Source organism: Rosa rugosa, chromosome 1, assembly GCF_958449725.1.
Source record: "Rosa rugosa chromosome 1, drRosRugo1.1, whole genome shotgun sequence".
Classification (NCBI taxonomy): domain Eukaryota; kingdom Viridiplantae; phylum Streptophyta; class Magnoliopsida; order Rosales; family Rosaceae; genus Rosa; species Rosa rugosa.
In genome coordinates this window covers 58933756-58951652 of record NC_084820.1, presented here as the reverse complement: position 1 = coordinate 58951652, position 17897 = coordinate 58933756, and the positions used below count along the sequence as shown (strand labels likewise).

Here is a 17897-nt window from a genome sequence, read left to right as displayed (position 1 = left end):
TTTTAATATCAAATTGGGTCTATGAGTTTGCTTATAATTATAGGTGGAGGACCAAAATGCTTTTATTATTTTACACTGCAGGTCATGTTTATGGAATCTTGGACTTCAAAAATGAAGTGCTGAGGTGAGCTCACCAGTTTTCAGCTCTAGTTTTTGCCTTAAATGTGAATAGGCACTATTATATCATTGGTCAACCTGCAATCATTCATTTTAATGAAAATATGTGAATTTTGTATTTTTTATAGTGAAGAAGTGTATTCCTACATTCTTGTATACAGGAGCTTACAACCCAGATGGTAGTGTAAATTTTCTATAAGTTTTCAACAGGGAAACCAGTTACAGATTTAATCTCGGAAGCCAAAGAGCGCAACTCAGTTACTTCATCATCGTTGAGCTTCCATCCAAGTGCAGCCGCAAATTCCATAGCCTGTTCTGCATTTTTGGCTCCTGGAATTGGCACGACATTGTCCTGGGTTATTAGCCAGTTTAAGGCTACCTGTCAACAGGAACCCGGCTTCCATCAAATCTCAGAAAAACGAACAAACCATGTTTAGAATTAAAAATCCCAGGGACTATTTCTACATCCAAGGACATTTTTGTTTAAATATTGTAGTGTGAAAAACTACATCAAGCTACTGAAAGTTGGTCTACATATATAAAAAACTTGTAACTCTGTGCTTATGTAATTGACACTGGTGTCTGTGAGTCAAACATTGCTTATGTACAAACATTCACGTACCTTCAGTTAATTGTTTAGTCAGGTTTCCACAGCAAAAACAAAATTCAGGCTTGTAAAGAAAATTACATGGTGGTAAAAGAACATGAACAAACCTGTGTAGGTGTTTTACTGTACTTCTCTCCTATTTCCTTGATTCTGTTAAGCAGAGGTTGGAGCTGCATATCACCATGATATTTCAGGAATAAAATTGGTACTGTGTAATCAGCATTCAAAATGCTGAATAAGTAAATATGGTTTACCTTTGTAAGAAAATCACGAGTGTAAATCTGGCCTCGAGGGCCAGTTGGAATATTTTCAGGTGTATACTTTCCTGTAAGAACACCTGCATATGTATAATAGTAGAAATGTCAGTCTTCTCAATCTCTCTCACACCAGGTCAGACATGAAAATTGACTGCTGCAGCAACCAACCTTCTAAGATCCAAAGACTAAATCTGTGATCATCATACCCAGGACTGTGCCAGATTAACCAATAACTTACGATCTCTACAGACTTCTTTTATCAAGTATTCACATCCTTTTTGCCTCAGAACACACTTAGTTTTAGTAAAAACTGTCCAGTTTAGGTGGAAAAGCCAGCTGTTTGACTTGTGTTGTAAACTTGTAGAAGTATTGAGTGCGCATGTGGAACAACAAATATATGAACACATGTCTATTGCTCAGATGACTCACTTAAGCGATTTACCATGCAAGATTACCACTTATCCACCAGCAACCATAAGCCAAGCCAATAAGATGTTCACAAGAGACAAAGCACAGGAATGCACAAGAGAGATAATTTTATTTTCTTTACACTTTGTAGGTGTATACTAGGAAGATGATGATGAAGTTTCAAGTGCATGAATAAAGTTCTCACAGTAGTACCAGGAAAGGAAATAAGATCGTTGTACTGAAGTTAAGAAAACTGCTTGAAAGTAGATGCTCATTAATCAAGAGGCTGATATCAAAAAGTGAGTAAGCCTGTTTTCTTAACATCAATGATTTTTTTATTTTTTTCTGAGTTTATATCCTTAGTTCCTTACTAAGTTGATGTAAATAATTGTACCAGTGTCAGATTTTTTAAACCTTATGCAGAGAGGGTCTTGAATCCTGTGAACTGAGAAGATATAACTTCTTGCCACATTGAGTAAAAATGATAATAGTGAATGCAAAACAGCAAAAGCTTCACACTGTACCTTGAGCAATAGGTGAATAGGCAATCAAAGTGATCCCAAGTTCGTCACAGGTAGCCTTAACTCCATTCTCCTCTGGTGCCCTGTATATGAGGCTGTAATTCACTTGGTTTGATGCTAGTGGGATACCTCTCTTTTTGAGTTTCTCGTATGCATCACGCAATCTCTTTTCTGAAATAAGGAACTTTATGCATCATGTTCTGATTAATTAAGGAGGGCATGCAGTTTCGCAAAATTGATATCTTTTCAGTGTGCCAATATCTTCTATACTCGCTAAACTAAAGAAGAAAATAAAAGACAGGATGCTTATATTGTAGAGAGTATTTCATTGTTCGCTCTGCTAACTTTTATCAATAATAAATAGATTTATACCTCTATAGTTTGAGACACCAACTGCCTTCACAAGGCCTTGCTCAACAGCATCTCCAAGACCATCAAGGTATCCTAAAAATTGATTTCCGAAGGATTAAGCCTCTTCAGATACGAAGGTGATTAACATATGTAGTTATCAGCATGACAAAGAATTGTTAAATTAAAAAAGTGGTGTTACAGATGAACCACCTTCATTTCCCCATACTCCTGGCCTGAAAATTAAGACACAAACATGATTAGCTATTGTAGTTAGTGGTTGCATTAACAGAAAAGATATATATGGTCATAGAAAGATCATCTAAAAGGTTCGTAAAGACCTACCAGTGGAGTTGATACAGTTCTACTGAAGAAAGACCGAGGCGACTGAGGGAATCCTTGAGGGCAGAGAGGACGCTCTGCCGACCCAGCCTCCAAGGCAAAGCTGCGAATTTGGTTGCAACAGCAACCTCCACTTCTGGATCCTTTTCTTTCCTTTCCTTGATAAATCTGTAAGAAATTCACTGGATTTGAATGCTAATATTCTCACAAAGCAGAAAACAACCATGATTACTTGCACTCTCTGCTGGCTTGAGAGTAGAATGAGACAAACTCACAATCACGCAATATACCTTCCTAGTAAAGTTTCAGAATTTATAGCACCGAAAGAAGCCTGCAATAGTGGGAAAATGATGATTTTGGTTGGATTTCCCAAAAAATTTAGGTCTATTTGACTGAAACAAAACAACAAAGGAACTGTAAGATGCGACTTACTCACCCTGGAGCCATAAACTTCAGCAGTATCAAAGAAGGTTATGCCACCATCAACGCTGGCATCAAACGCATTCTTAGCAGCCTTCATCTTCCTATCTACAACTCTCACAAAACATTATTGCCATCATGAACATTTCCTTCACACAAATTCAAACCAACTTAACCTAAGTACTTAAATCTAAACTATACAGCTTCCACAATCCTTACTATTCTTCAAACATACATGGGCGCTTGTTTGTAACTAGTGTCACTTGTTCAAGATTTTAAATTTTAAGATTTATTGGCCAACAAAGTTACATAAAATCCCATCAAATAATAACAGCAATTGCCATTGCATAAATATGAATACACCCTGCTTCTTGTCAATTTCAATTTCACGCCACTTTGGCTTTACAATGTAAAGACAGGTGCACACATGCAGTCAAGCTAAATAAAGAGAACACTCTCTCAAATGGAAAAAGTGAACATGGAAAACGAGCTGAGCCACAACTGTACAATAATAAATCTCCAAATTCAAACGGGTATCTCAAATTTTCAGTCTTTTCAATCTTGCACAACTGAAATTGAGCAACTTACCATCCCATTCAAAGTAATTCCAATTTCAAAAGGGTATTATCTAAAAGTTTCAATCTTTTCAATCTTGCATAAATGAAAACGAGCAACTTACCATCCCATTCAAAGTTATTCCAATAACTGGTGTCACCCCAAGACCAAGCTCCAATCCCAAGCTTTGTCACCTTCAACTCAGAAGCCCCCAACTTCACCTTCTGTTCCTCTATGCTCACATTTTCAGAAGCAACAGCTCTGACTCTATTAACTCTCCTGTGACTGAAAATAGAAAACCCTGCACTGCTAACATGCATAGCCATCACTCCCCCAATTCAACAAAATGTTAATGGGTTTCTGAAATTGAAGAGCTTTCTGCTCAAAACTGAACCAAAAAGCTTGATATTATAGTCCCCAGAAGTTAGGAGAGGAAGAGACAAAGGTTTGAGAAATTAATCAATAGCTGTAAAAGAGTAGAGATATGTTGTTTGTTGGGCTGAGAAGAGAGAAGTGAGAAACATGAAACATGGTCCTTACGTTGGACACGTTGGACATGTAGTATGTGCTTTCCAGTTTCAAGCAGCGACACAAGATAATGCGGACGGCTTGATCTGCATGCGCCATTTTCATATCAAGTCACCAAACTGAGGAGCTTATGTGTTTGATTTGACTAAAACCGAATCTGCCTAATGCATTGGACGGAAGTGATTCAAGAACAGGTCTCGCAGGAACAGAAGGAAATAATAATGCATTGAGACATAAAATTGGGCAATTTTAGTTTTGGCCCCTCCTTTCTTCTTTTGTCATTGTGTTGCCCCTAACTTAAGGAAATAATAAGAGGAGTGTTTAAGTAAATCCGAATTGTGTCTAGCCTAAACTCTAAGTTATTTGACCCAGTTATAATAGAGTTTTGAAGTAGAGATATTCATAGATATCCGATTAATTGTACAATTATTTTTCCTTGTACAACTCTGATTCTATGTCTTGTAATCCTCTATATAAATAGGCCCCTATTATTAATGAGAACACACAACAATTCTCTCCCAATTTTGGTTTTCCTTAAACACGTTATCAGCACGACGCCCTAACCTTGAAAAAAATAACCAAACTCTGATTCAAGAAGCTAAAACCTTAAATCCGAATACAAAACCTTGAACACTTTTCTGCCTCCGCCACACAACTTGAAGCCCTCGACCCTAGGAATCCAGAACCGGCCGGAAACCTACCGAACCAGCCACCGGAATCTCCATACAACCCGCAGCAAATATTCCACCGGTTCACCACCTTTCAGACCTCCAATTTCTATCAAATTTCGTCACAAGAAGCTCCTCCAATCAACGATGCAGGAACCGGAAGAAACAACCCAAAAACCAGCCTATAAGAGATTGAACCGGCAGCTAAACCTTACAGTAGAAAAACCGGCAGAAAAGAGAAGGAAAAAAAAAAAAAAAAAAGGGAGAAGAAGCTTGGCCCAGAAAGAAAGAAAGAAGGAGCCCAACCCAAAGAAGAAAAGCCCAGAAGCCCACTGACGCACCTGACCTACCGCCACGTCATCTTTCACGTCAGCACTGGACCCCACTGCCACGGCATCAATGGGATCCACCGTCACGTCATCACCGGGACCCACTGCCACATCATCCATTAGACCCCATGCCACGTCATCATTAGACCCACTGCCACGTCAGCACTGGACCCCACTGCCACGTCAGCACTGGACCCCACTGCCACGTCAGCTCGGTCAACGACGGTTGCCCGTTTCCGGCCACTTTTCCGGCGACCTATTTCAAGGTATTTTTTACTAAAAGTTCCTGTTTTTATTCATTTTCTCTTCTTTTTCTCAGGGACTTGCAAACTCCCTTCTTCTACACCCCTTTCTTAATCATAGGGGAGACCTAATTAAGCCGAAATGCGAGGGTTCGTGCTCACTCCAAGCTTGGAGCTTGTTGAGATCTCCAAACTTAGAGTTTGTAGAGAATATATGATCGACCACTTACATCATTGTTTCGATCTAATCCAATACCTCTTGAAATTGAATTTCTTGGAAGCGATTACGCTTAGAAATTTCTAATTTCTTGTAAGCGACTATGCTCAGAAAATTTATATGTTTTCGTGGTAGCTTTTTCCACTCCGAAACTAACCCTTTTTCTTGTTCTCTTTGAGGATAAGTAACCTGAACAAATTAGACTTTGCTCTATTGGGAACAACTGGCTCTGGATATCACAGGTGGGTTCGTGATGTCTGCCAGCATCTCAAGGCCGATGGAATCCTGGATACGATTCTCGAGCCCATCCAGGACGTGCTAACTGTTGAGCAAGCTCAAGCTTTGGAAGCAAATAGAGCAACCTTAGAGGCAAAGAAGGTGAAAGCCATCATCCTAATGACTGGTCATATGGATGATTCGCTCCAATACGAGTGTATGAATGAAGAAGACCCTATAAGGCTGTGGGTCTCACTCGAAGAAAGATTTGGCAACGTCCATGACTCCTTACTTCCTGACCTAGAAGTGAGATGACATAGCCTTCGCTTCTGTGATTTCAATTCAGTTCTTAACTACAACTCGGAAGCACTTCGCATTAAATCTTTAATGGAATTTTGTGGTAAAGAGATCACAGATGCGATGTTGATTGAGAATACTCTCTCTACCTTCCCCGTCTCTGCATTGATGGTTGCTAAGAACTATCGAATCGATGTTACTGCAGGACGAATCACAAGGTTTCATGAGCTTATTGGAGCTATGAATGTATATGTCGCTCCAAAGCATGACAACATCCTTGTGAAGAACTATAATTCGAGATCTGTGGAAACATATTCCGGAATCCAATTATAGTCGCGCCCCTAAAAGAGAGTGTCAAGAGAAAAACCCTAATCTTAGGGATACTTCTGGACGTTCTAGTCCATATAATCGCTCTACTTGGGAAGGTAACCGCCAAAATAGGCGAACACGGAACCGAAGAGGTCAACGTGGAAAGAGAGAGGGAGGCAATGCCTTTGGCCATGTTGGTGGAGCCACTAATACTAAGAGCCATCTAAATGACGCTTTCAAAGCGCCTCAATCAATGGAGTCTGAGCAAAGAGATGTATGTTCCCAATGTGGAGTATCCGATCATTGGGCATACATTTGTAGAGCTCGTGAAGAAATTGTCACCGCCTACAAAGCATATTATGAAGCAAGAGAAGCTCACTATGTGGAACAAGAAGATCAAGAAGATGATCTAGAGTGAAGGGTTGAAGACTACAAATTTGACTGGGATCAATAGATCGCCAATTCTGTTTAAGTCTTTATTTTTCCAAGAGATGTAATAGGCAATTGCCATATACTTTGTAGTAAATGTCATTGGTTTAGTTTAATTTCCTTCACATAGGCTCATCCAAAATGAGTGTGATGTCTAGAAAGGTTTTGAGATAAGTGGTACTTAAGCGAGCTTTGCTCTGCCAACATCTCTCTACTCACCTGGTCATATTTATTTTGGAGTTACCGAAAGAAGTCAAACGACTACCTTTGTTTTGCATTAGCTAGCATTTGGATTAGATTCTCCTAATGGTTAAGAGACAATGATGTACTCCGTTGGCTTATGAATAAAATTTCGAGTTCTTTTCATTATGACTCCATTTTGATTCTGAGCATATTACTTTGTGACTACGATGGCTGGGCCATCAGTATTAATTCAAGGACATGGAATAGCCCAAGTTCTCCTTGCCAAATGGCACCTTGATTACTGTCACAAAAACTCTCTACACTCCTAGGGCAAATCGCACCTATGAATAGCCAAACGGATTCCATGCGTTTTCGCATGTAGAGAACGAAAATGAGTTCCTTTGCAATGCCTCTAACGATTACGAACAAAGGCGCATCTTAGAGAAGTTTATGTGTCTCTCTAGTGGACTCTATATCACTATTCGAGCTATTAAATCCAATAAAGTTATAAGAGAAGATCTCATGGATTTAGACACATATTGACTTTGTCACGATAGGATAGGTCATCCTAGTCATGATATGATGATCCGTTTACTAAAGACTTCACATGGACATCTTTTCTCTCGAGCGAAACGAAGCATGAATCAAAAGTTGATTCCTGGACCAAGTGTGACCGCTGCCGCTGCCTCTGGCACCGCCGCCATCCACTACCAGCCTAGGGCTGGCACTGTCCTTATCCATGACGCCATGGATGGCGTCCATCATGGTGATGGCACCCTAGGTGATGATGCAATCACCAACTTTGCTTCAAATAGCGTTCCAGACGCTCAGGCCCAACCAAAATCTTCATTGGTTGCTTCTAAAGTCTCTCGCTCTTTTTACAAAGCATGTTCCTTAGGGAAGTTAGGACTGAGACCGTCCTATGCAAAGGATATGAAAATACTCATTCTGTTCTTACATGGAATCTATAAGGATTCTGTGGACTGATTCAACCAACTTGCGGACACTTAAATATTTCATGATGTTGGTTGACACGCAAACACGCTGGTCACGTGTTATGCCATTGTCCACTTGTAAATGCTGCTTATATTACACTCCTAGCAAATATCATATGACAACGGACTCACTCCCCGGATCATCCTATTCCGTCAATTGGACTTGACAATGCTAGAGAGTTCACATCGAAGACTTTCGATGGTTATTGCATTGGGATTGATGTTGGACATCATATTCCCATGTACACACCCAAATGGTCTCGCGGAAATGACTACGATGGTCGTCAAGATATTAGTAATGCGCACCAACCTCCTTATATCCGCTTGGGGTGATGCAATATCGCATGCAACCATGCTAATTCGTCTACGACCTACCGCCACTCAATGTATCTCTGCGTTACAGCTAGTGACTGGGTACAAGTATTTTGTACTTACGCACATTTGAGTGAGCCATTTATGTGTCAATTGCGCCGCCACATCGCATTATGATAGGTCCTTACAGACGAATGGGAAACTACGTTGGATTGAGACTCCAACAATCGTCCGCCACTTAATGCCCTTGCTAGGCGATCTCCTTACCGCTAGATTTGCGGATGTCACTTTGATGAGACAGTCTTCCCGTCGTTAGGGGGAGATAAGAACACAGATGTTCAGCAGGAACTACAGGAATTGTCGTGGTCTGTCCCCACTATGTCTCATCTCGATCCCTGTTAAAGTGACGAGATCATACATCTGCTGCAAATATGCCTGCAAGGAAGGACGTCCCTACGAGAGGACGTAGCGCCACCCTACACGGAGGTAGGCATGGCGCTAACTCCAAAGAGAGTGGCGCTCTGGCGTTACAGGCCATGGCCCCAGCTAGGATGCGTGGGAGGCCCATGGATTCGAAGGATACTTTGGCACAACCCAATCCTTGGATCATCGACACTCAAAATCCGTCTCATGAGAATCTTCCGGATTATGGTTATTGTTGGGAGACGCCTCAACGTCAGAACCTATTCCTAAGAATATAGAGCTCTTTGAAAATTACACTAGTGTACATGAGACGTGGGATAAAAACTCCATCATAATTGATGATGCAGTTGCGCATTTCGTTGCGCATGAGTTTGTTGAGTCCGATGATATCGAACCACGCTCCGTTGATGAATGAATGCCAACGTAGAGAGAATTGGCCTAAATGGAAAGATGCGATCCAGGTTAAGTTGGATTCTCTAACGAAGAGGAAGGTTTTTGAGCCAGTGATGCCAACACCTCCTGACACAAAACCTGTTGACTAATGTGTCTTCGTTAGAAAGCGTGATGAGAAAAAGAGATGACAATCTCGCCTTATAGCGCAAGGCTTCTCAAAAAACGCCCTGGAATCGACTACGATGAGACATATTCTCTCGTAATGGATGTCATTGCACTCCACTACCCTGTCAGTTTGGTAGTTTCCGAATAACTGAACATGCAGCTTCCAAATGTGGTCACTACGTATCTATATGAGGATCTAAATATGGAATATACATGAAGGTTCATGGTGAACTTTATTTACCCAAGTCAAGTGACTCTAGACCACGAAGCGCATTTACAATAAGATTGAAACGCTCACTAAAAGTGACTACTTGATTGGGAAGGGATATGCCCGCGCGTTTCCATAACAAGTTTTAGATTCTATCGCGGTTCATGTTGGATTTTGGGAGAACACGATTATGTCTCGGTTTGGAACTTAAGCATCGTGTTGATAGATGCTTAGGCATTTTGACAATGTCAAGTCTTCAAGCACCCCCATGATCGTCCGTAGTCTTGATCCTGAAAATGATCTTCTTTGTCCAAAGGATGATGACGAAGACGTGCAAAAGGCAAAAGTGCCTTACTTGAGTACAATAGGCGCATTATTATACTTAGCTCAATGCACAAGACCGGACATCTCATTTGCAGTGAACTTGTTAGCTAAGGTATAGCTCTGCGCCAACACGACGCCATTGGATTGGTGTAAAAGATATCTTTCGATACTAGAGATGTACGATTGATATGGGCATGCTTTATCCATACAGAGAGACGATGGATTTGGACCCATCACACACCAGGAATGTCGCCAACACTGGCCTGCGTCCTCTATCCCCATCCCAGAACAACATGTGTTTTGGAAGGTTTTGCTCTTGTTGGGTGATAGCTAAATTTATAAGCTATTGATTTTCCTTATTCACACTTAAGATTGTCAATTGTAGCAAGGGTAAACAAGGGTCTTTCCCGCAGAGGACTAAGGTTATAACTACTCAAAACAATGTCACAAAAGTGACCACTGTTCCTAGCGAACAGCAGTCGAAAACCTAATTAAAAACCTAATCTAAACTACTCAGAAAATTACGAAAATTTACAGAGATATACTAGACACACAGGGAGTCTAGCACACAAAATTTGGTATTATTCGGATATCGTTTACTATATAAAATAATTACAAAAATATAGAGGACAGAAAGTAACGAAAACAGATTTTAAGATGGTTTGAAAACAATATGATAAAGATAGTTAGGGAAGATGCATCCACCTCGGACAATCACACACAAGACAATTTGTTCAATCCTAATTCAATTAATCTAGATGAAGATGCTCAGGTTGGCTCGGTACGCTTGAACACAACCTATTACCCTTTCTTACTTTGCACGCTAGGCAGGAAGTGCTCTACACCTAGACTATTCCCAAGCAATGCAACCTAAAGGTACGCTTATTAGATTAAACATGCAGAGATCATTAAGGTCTAAAAGAGTTTGAGACATCACTAGGCATCGCAATAAACTTAGCACCTTGCTAAACCTAGGACTTAGTTTACTTGATAGTGAAAACTAACAACTGCTTCTCTAGAAGGTTTGAGGAGTCCAACTATTGACACAGGCATCAAACAATCAAAGCGGTAGAATCCTAACATGCATACTAAGCGTGCACTCAAAGCATACAAGCAAGAATTCATCAATGGAAAAGCAGTAAACAAAAGTCTCATCTTGGATTAAAAGAAAATAAAATCAAAAGTCAAATCATCTTGTAGTTCATGTCTAGGGGCTTCAAGCAGCCCCCTAACTAATAAAAACTAGTTAAACATAGAAGAAACAAAACAAACTAAAGAAGGGGAGGCAGAGAGAGCGAGAGAGAGAGAGCTGCTGCAGAATCATCTCCTTTTATATGGTTAGAGGTTGCCTCCATCTTTATTGTTGTGTAGGAAATCCAAAACTTAAAAGAATTAGGGTTAGCGTGCTTAGGTGGAGTTTTCCTATTGGCTCTTGAACTTGATGACTCATTCCAACCATTCACATCATGCCATTTGTCTATATTGAGCTGATATATGAAACTCAAACTCGTCCTCGGGCTTTTCGGTGTGATTTGGGCTTCGAAACATAAATTCCCGTCCAACCTCAGATTCACGCGTAGCCTGACCTTCTTGTACTAAATCGGTCATAACTTCCTCTAGAAAAATGATATTGACGAACCGTAAAAAGATCTGGAAACTAGACATCCGAGGCTTTCTATAAATATAAAGATCATCATCTGGATCGTTCTGAGCTGGTCTCAGTGCTCTGTCGAAGTTAACTGATCTGCACAGGCAGATTTCCCGATTTTGCCTTTCAATCCCTCTTTTACTTCTTTTCTCCTTCTTTACTCCAAGATACCTATAAAACAAATAAACAACGTAAATAACTAGAAAATATACTAAACTAACAAAGAAAGTATAGAGATTAACGCTATTAATATCACATAATTATGCTCCTATCATTGGGTATCTCTCTGACCCACACAAAAGTCTTCCCAAACTAGTTAAGTGTTCACCATGGGTAAAGACCGTGATATATTGGAGGTCTACAGAATAAACCATAGTCACTATATCTTCGGAGAATGCAGAGATTATTGCTCTTCATGAAGTGGTTCGTGAATGTATATTATGCATGTTTGAACAATTGTGGTTTGAAGTCTACCACAGATGAGCCTACAAGATAATACTGCTTGTTTTAATGAAGCAAGGCTACATCAAAAGCGACAACACCAAGGACAATCAACAACAATAGACTCTCCTCAAGATCAAAGTGAACTAGGTTTAATCTGAGGACAGTGTGGCAGGCTTGCTCGCTAAGTCATTGCCTAAATTCCACTTTTGAGAAACGTGTTGGTAGCATCGTTTGCGGAAGTTATCCGAACTCCCATGACTGTTGTCATCAGGGGGAGATGCAGACATCAGGGGAAGTTGTCTACATGTATGGTCTCGAAACGTGAAGGGTGTGTTGTGCTCTTTTTCCCCTTCGACCGAGGATATTTTTGTCCCACTGGGTTTTTGTTACTCGGCAAGGTTTTTAACGAGGCAACGAGAGAAGCACCACGTTTGGGCGACACAAGGGGGAGTGTTTAAGTAAATCCGAATATTGTCTAGCCCAAACTCTAAGTTACTTGATCTAGTTGTAATTGGGTTTTGAATTAGATATATTCTCGGAGAAATTCATAGATATCCGATTAATTGTACGATTATCTTTCCTTGTACAACTCTGATTCTATGTCTTGTAATCCTCTATATAAAGAGACCCCTATTATCAATGAGATCACACAGCAATTCTCTCCCAATTTTGGTTTTCCTTAAACATGGAGTGAAATTTGCACTCCCAAAATTGAAAACCACACTCCCTTTGATTTTTATAATATAGGACTAAATACTCGTTACTCCTCATACTTTTACATGAAAAACAGTTTAGTCCAAAATTTTAAAATTAAACAGTTTAGTCCTTATTCTTTCTAATTCTCACACAACAGGTCCTAAAATGACTATTATACCCCTCACTTTTTGTGTACCTACATGTACGTTGCAAAGCATAATTAGCTATAATCAGACACACTCGTCGTACCGCCAGAGGTACCAACTATCGTCAAAAGAGTAACCCACAGATAGGCAGCCAGGCGGGCCACGGCCTGAGCACAAGCGTTCCCCAGGATCACCGCTGACGCGCCGCCACGCACTCTGCCAAGACGGCATCAGAAGCTACTGAAACTGGGAACTGAAGCACTTCAGTCCCACATCGAAAACAAGGAGAAGATCAGACCTCTCCTCACCTATAAAAGGTCCTCTCTTCTCCCTTCATTAAATTACGCATTAACTCTCATTTATTACTATGCTGCCTATATATATCAACTGACTTAGGCATCGGAGAAGTGAAGACCGCCCAGCGCGGTCTCCCTCTGACGCCCTGCTTTCCATTTGGCAGCTAGCAGGAATCACCAAATATACAGAGTAGCGGTCCGCCCGCCGGACCCGCGTTAAACGAAGGCTTGGCTACCGCCAGACTTTGAGCATTAACATTTTGTTTTTTTATTTTTCTCTCTTTTTATTTTTTATTTTTCTGCCTCTCTCTCTCTCTTTCTCTCTCTCTCTCTCTCTATATATATATATATATATATATATATATATATATATATATATAGAGAGAGAGAGAGAGAGAGAGAGAGAGAGAGAGAGGCAGAAAAATAAAAAATAAAAAGAGAGAAAAATAAAAAGTGAGGGGTATAATAGTCATTTTAGGACCTGTTGTGTGAGAATTAGAAAGAATAAGGACTAAACTGTTTAATTTAAAAAATTTGGACTAAACTGTTTTTCATGCAAAAGTATGAGGAGTAACGAGTATTTAATCCTATAATATATTTGTAATCAATGAAATTCCTATATTCCAGAAATACCCTCATTGATCTCTCTCCCTAGTTTTTCGCGTCTCTCTTCTAATTTGAGTTTCTCCACTGCCAATCAATTTCTTCTCTCCCAAAGAAAGCTAATTTCTTCTTTCGATTAGAAGTGAAAAATTTCTCAACCCAACATACCTAGGATGCTGATCAGACCAACTAAATCAAGCACCTACAACACAGTCTCATGGGCACCTCTGAGATGGATATGAGAAAATCAAAATTCATAATGAAAGTGGAGATTGAATTAGAAAAAAGAATGGATTCTATTTTCTTTTTCTTTTGTTGAGTAAAGGTTTATTTGAAGAAAGAACATACAAATTAATCTTTTTTTTTTTTTGAAAGGGGTTTGGAACCTAGCCTAACTGGGAGGTTCAGCCCCACGCCCGTTATTATTATTAATATGAGAAGGATGATTGTACAGCAAGGGGGACATATTACCTACACCTCGAGTACTAGTACAAGAATCCTCATAGAGTACATCCTGGATAATCACAGGAGTCTCATCTAACCAATAATCATCTAAATAAGAAACACTAGAGTGAAATTTTGAGCAGTCTCCTTGATTGTAGGGCATGACCAATTAGGATGAATTAAATTTCTGGTAGAACTCATCAACTACGAGTTCACGAACAGAGTGTGTGTAATGTGAAGTGACGTATCAAAGCACCATTGTACCTGTGCTATAGTTGGTTCACTATCTTTGTCTGGTCACTATTGTCCGCAGTGGCAATTAAGTGCAGGTGTCAACCAATTATATGGCATTTTGGGTAATTGAAACTATCACGTACAGCCCCGTATATGAGTAGCAACCTGGCAACCGGCATTCACTAATTGGTTCCTAATACCAAAGTGGAAAGCCTTAGTAGTGTGGTACACTGGTTGCCCCAGGAATAGCTAAGCAAATGTGATTTTGGACTAGCTAGCTAGTAGCTACACTTCTTCACTATTTAAGCAATTGATATTTTCATGTGAATTTTATACATGTTGATAGATTTCCTTTCACGGCATGCATGTTAGAAGTTGTACACACAGGCACACATATGGCAATTAAACTTTTATTTGTAAGGATTAATTTCAGTTTTACCCCCCTAAGGTTTGGGGGTGTCATCATTTCACCCCCCAAACTCTCAATTTCACTTTTTTACCCCCTGAACTTTCCAATTTTTGTCTTCCGTGCCCAATTTCTCATTTTCCGTCCAAATTGGATGTTAAGTCTGACTATTTGACCCACTTTGAGGTTAAAATGGTCATTTCAAGGAAAACAAAACAAAAACCCAAAACAAAAAATAAAAAAACCTTTCTCCTTCACTCTCTCTCTCTCTCAAATCTGTCGAAATCTATCTCTCCTTCACTCTCTCTCTCTCTCATATCTGCCCAAATCAGTTTGGGGTTTCCGCCTTCCTCTCCTGCTTCTCCATCTCCAAGTCCTCCGGCCACCATCTCATCACGCTGCCACCTCCAATCGATCCAGCACCCAAATCCGACCCAAGCTCAAGCCTTATCGTCGACATACATCTCCCACAACCACCGTACACAACCACCACAGTCGCAACACCACTGCCCCTCTTCGTTCATCGATTTTTGACCATCACCTCGCCACACCGACACCACCTTCAGACTCAGCAAGCCCTAGAGAGCAAATCCCGAACCATAGCCTCAAGCTTCGATGCCGGAAAACGCTGAACGCACATCGCCGGAACCCGAGACTTTGCACGTCGTCATTTTTCAATTCCTAGCCATGTCTGAGTTACACGACCACCATGGATGAAGTCAGCACCTCAAAGAGCATAACCCTCTAACTCCGACCTCCAATTTCGGCAAGACCCGCCGTACGCCCCGCCGCCGTGCATAGTCGCCGAACTCCCAGACCTTCTTAACTAGGTAATTTCGTCCTCTCCCTTTGGATAACGCCTTGAGTCATTGTGAATCGAAAACCCTAATTCACTACTCTCTGATTGGAATTTGAGGTTTGTGGAATCTGGAAAATTGAAGCTTTGGAGAAGAAATGAGCTACTGGGTCAGTTTCGATTGAAATCGAATAAGGTAAGAATCTCGACCTGTGTTTGGATGAAATATTGGATGAGGGTTTTTCATTGATTGTGTATTATTTGCTAGGAATTCAGATGGTTAATGGTTGTGGATTTGTGCGTTTTTGGAGTGTTGGAAAAGAGAGAAACTGTTGTTTCATCCCAAATGATTTTGGAAATTGGTAACGGTATTCTGTAGTTTATGTTTTAGATACAAAAACATTGGTGATGGGTTGATTGTTGAGCTTATACTGTCTGCTAGGGATTCGAAAGATTGGTGAGGATGGGGCACAACTATGTGGGATCGAGTTACGGTTTGGAAAAGCAGGAGAGGGAGAGTTGGGAGTTGACGGAGGACTTGGAGATGGAGAAGCAGGAGAGGAAGGCGGAGGTGGACTCAAAGGAAGGGGAGGGGTCGGAGGAGTTGGCGGCGGCGAGGCGTGTGAGGGAGGTATCGAGAGAGAGATAGATTTGGAGATGCAGATCTGAGAGAGAGAGAGAGATAGATTTGGGCAGATATGAGAGAGAGTGTGTGAAGGAGAAAGGTTTTTTTTTTTATTTTTTGTTTTGGGTTTTTGTTTTTTTTGCCTTGAAATGACTATTTTAGCCTCAAAGTGGGTCAAATAGTCAGACTTAACGTCCAATTTGGACGGAAAATGAGAAATTGGGCACGGAAGACAAAAATTGGAAAGTTCAGGGGGTAAAAAAGTGAATTGAGAGTTTGGGGGGGGTGAAATGATGACACTCCCAAACCTCAGGGGGGTAAATTGAAATTAATCCTATTTGTAATTTCACCAATGTAAATGTATGGAGTCAAAAATGATTTGTTAAGGTAGTCCTCTAGAGAGCTGGCATGAGTTTATCAATATACTTCTTACAAAGTCAATTTTGGCTACTCCAAAAAATGTTGGAAGAAATGTGTTTGTTGAGTTTAGGCTTCATTCTTCTTTGCCGCTTGAGATGTCATCTTTGCATCGTATGCTAGAAGGACAATAAGTGATATATGAAGAATTCATCTCCTAAAGCATATTTGAGACAGTTTTCTCATGTGGAGCAGAAATGGAGGTTGAACTTGTATGTACTTATATTGGAAAGAAGAGTAATAAAACATTGAATGATTATTCAATCAATGAGTTTTACCCAGCCACCCAGGGATACAAAAGAAGAAACTAAACAAGGTAAGTCTAAACTTTTATGATATCTTGAAAATTTTGAATTTCATAAATAATTTTGATAAATTTATGAGAACTTTGGCTTTTATACATCCACCTTCTTGTTCTTTTTTCTTTTTGTTTAATGAAATCGTAACTATATAGCTAAAAAAAAAAAACTTCTACCAACGTTTTTCTCTTGTTAGGAACTTAGAATAAGGGTCCTTGACCCAAAGCACCAAAATGAGCAAAAATTATCTCACTTACCCCAGTAACAGATTTTTGTTCCCACCTACACAATTTAACAGCAAATAACCATTTTACCCCAACCCAATTAAAGAATTACAGCCACTGCCACTCTCTCTCTATCTCATCCCTTCGGCCGAAGCCTCTCTCTCTCTCTATCTCTCTCTCTCTCTCTCTCACCGATGACGCTCTCGCCCACCGTCGTGCTCTTCAAGAACGTCTGCTTCATCGACTTCATCACCGATCTCCATGTGTTCGGCAAGGTCTATCTCCACCGATCTACCGCCGGAGCTTAAATTTCAGATCGTAACATGGATAGTTCCGAAGTCTTGAAGCTCCGGCGATGTCGCAGCTCCTTGGAGACCGGAGTTCCGGATCCGGCGAGGACAACGAGCTACAGCGGAAGCAAGTCCGACGAACCGTCAGGGAAAGAAGGCATAGCCTGCAAAATGAATTTGCTGCCACTTCTCAAGCCTTTAGGAGACCTTGACAGCAATTTCTCAGCTTTGGATTGTGGAGGTGACACGTTTCTGGTTTGGTGAACCGTTGGCAGCTTTAGAAGGTTCCTTCAGTAACTCAGGGATATCATCCTCCATTCGTTTGGCCCTTGATGATGATAAATTATTGGCAGTCAAAGTCCAATTGGGCAATGGTGGATCGCATTTCATGCTTTACAACCAGACCAAACAACTTCAAGAAAATAGCAAAAGTACAGAAGGCATATTAGTATACTAAATGTAAGGCTGAGCATTAATTCTAGTTTGGTGGACCTTTGGGGGATAAAACGTTCCTTA

The 17897-nt window shown here is 40.5% G+C and overlaps 1 protein-coding gene across 1 annotated transcript; it reads right to left on the bottom strand.

The window, feature by feature from the left end:
- Positions 1 to 208: 208 nt before the first annotated feature.
- Positions 209 to 4137, bottom strand: LOC133725737 (uncharacterized oxidoreductase At1g06690, chloroplastic). The gene is made up of 10 exons (XM_062153107.1): positions 3700 to 4137; positions 3037 to 3128; positions 2891 to 2931; positions 2604 to 2768; positions 2472 to 2494; positions 2283 to 2354; positions 1914 to 2081; positions 979 to 1061; positions 832 to 894; positions 209 to 496 (listed from the first exon to the last, which is right to left on the bottom strand). The coding sequence occupies exons 1-10, from the start codon at positions 3899 to 3901 to the stop codon at positions 311 to 313; spliced, it is 1095 nt and encodes a 364-aa protein (XP_062009091.1). The 5' UTR covers positions 3902 to 4137; the 3' UTR covers positions 209 to 310.
- Between the last annotated feature and the right edge of the window lie 13760 nt (positions 4138 to 17897).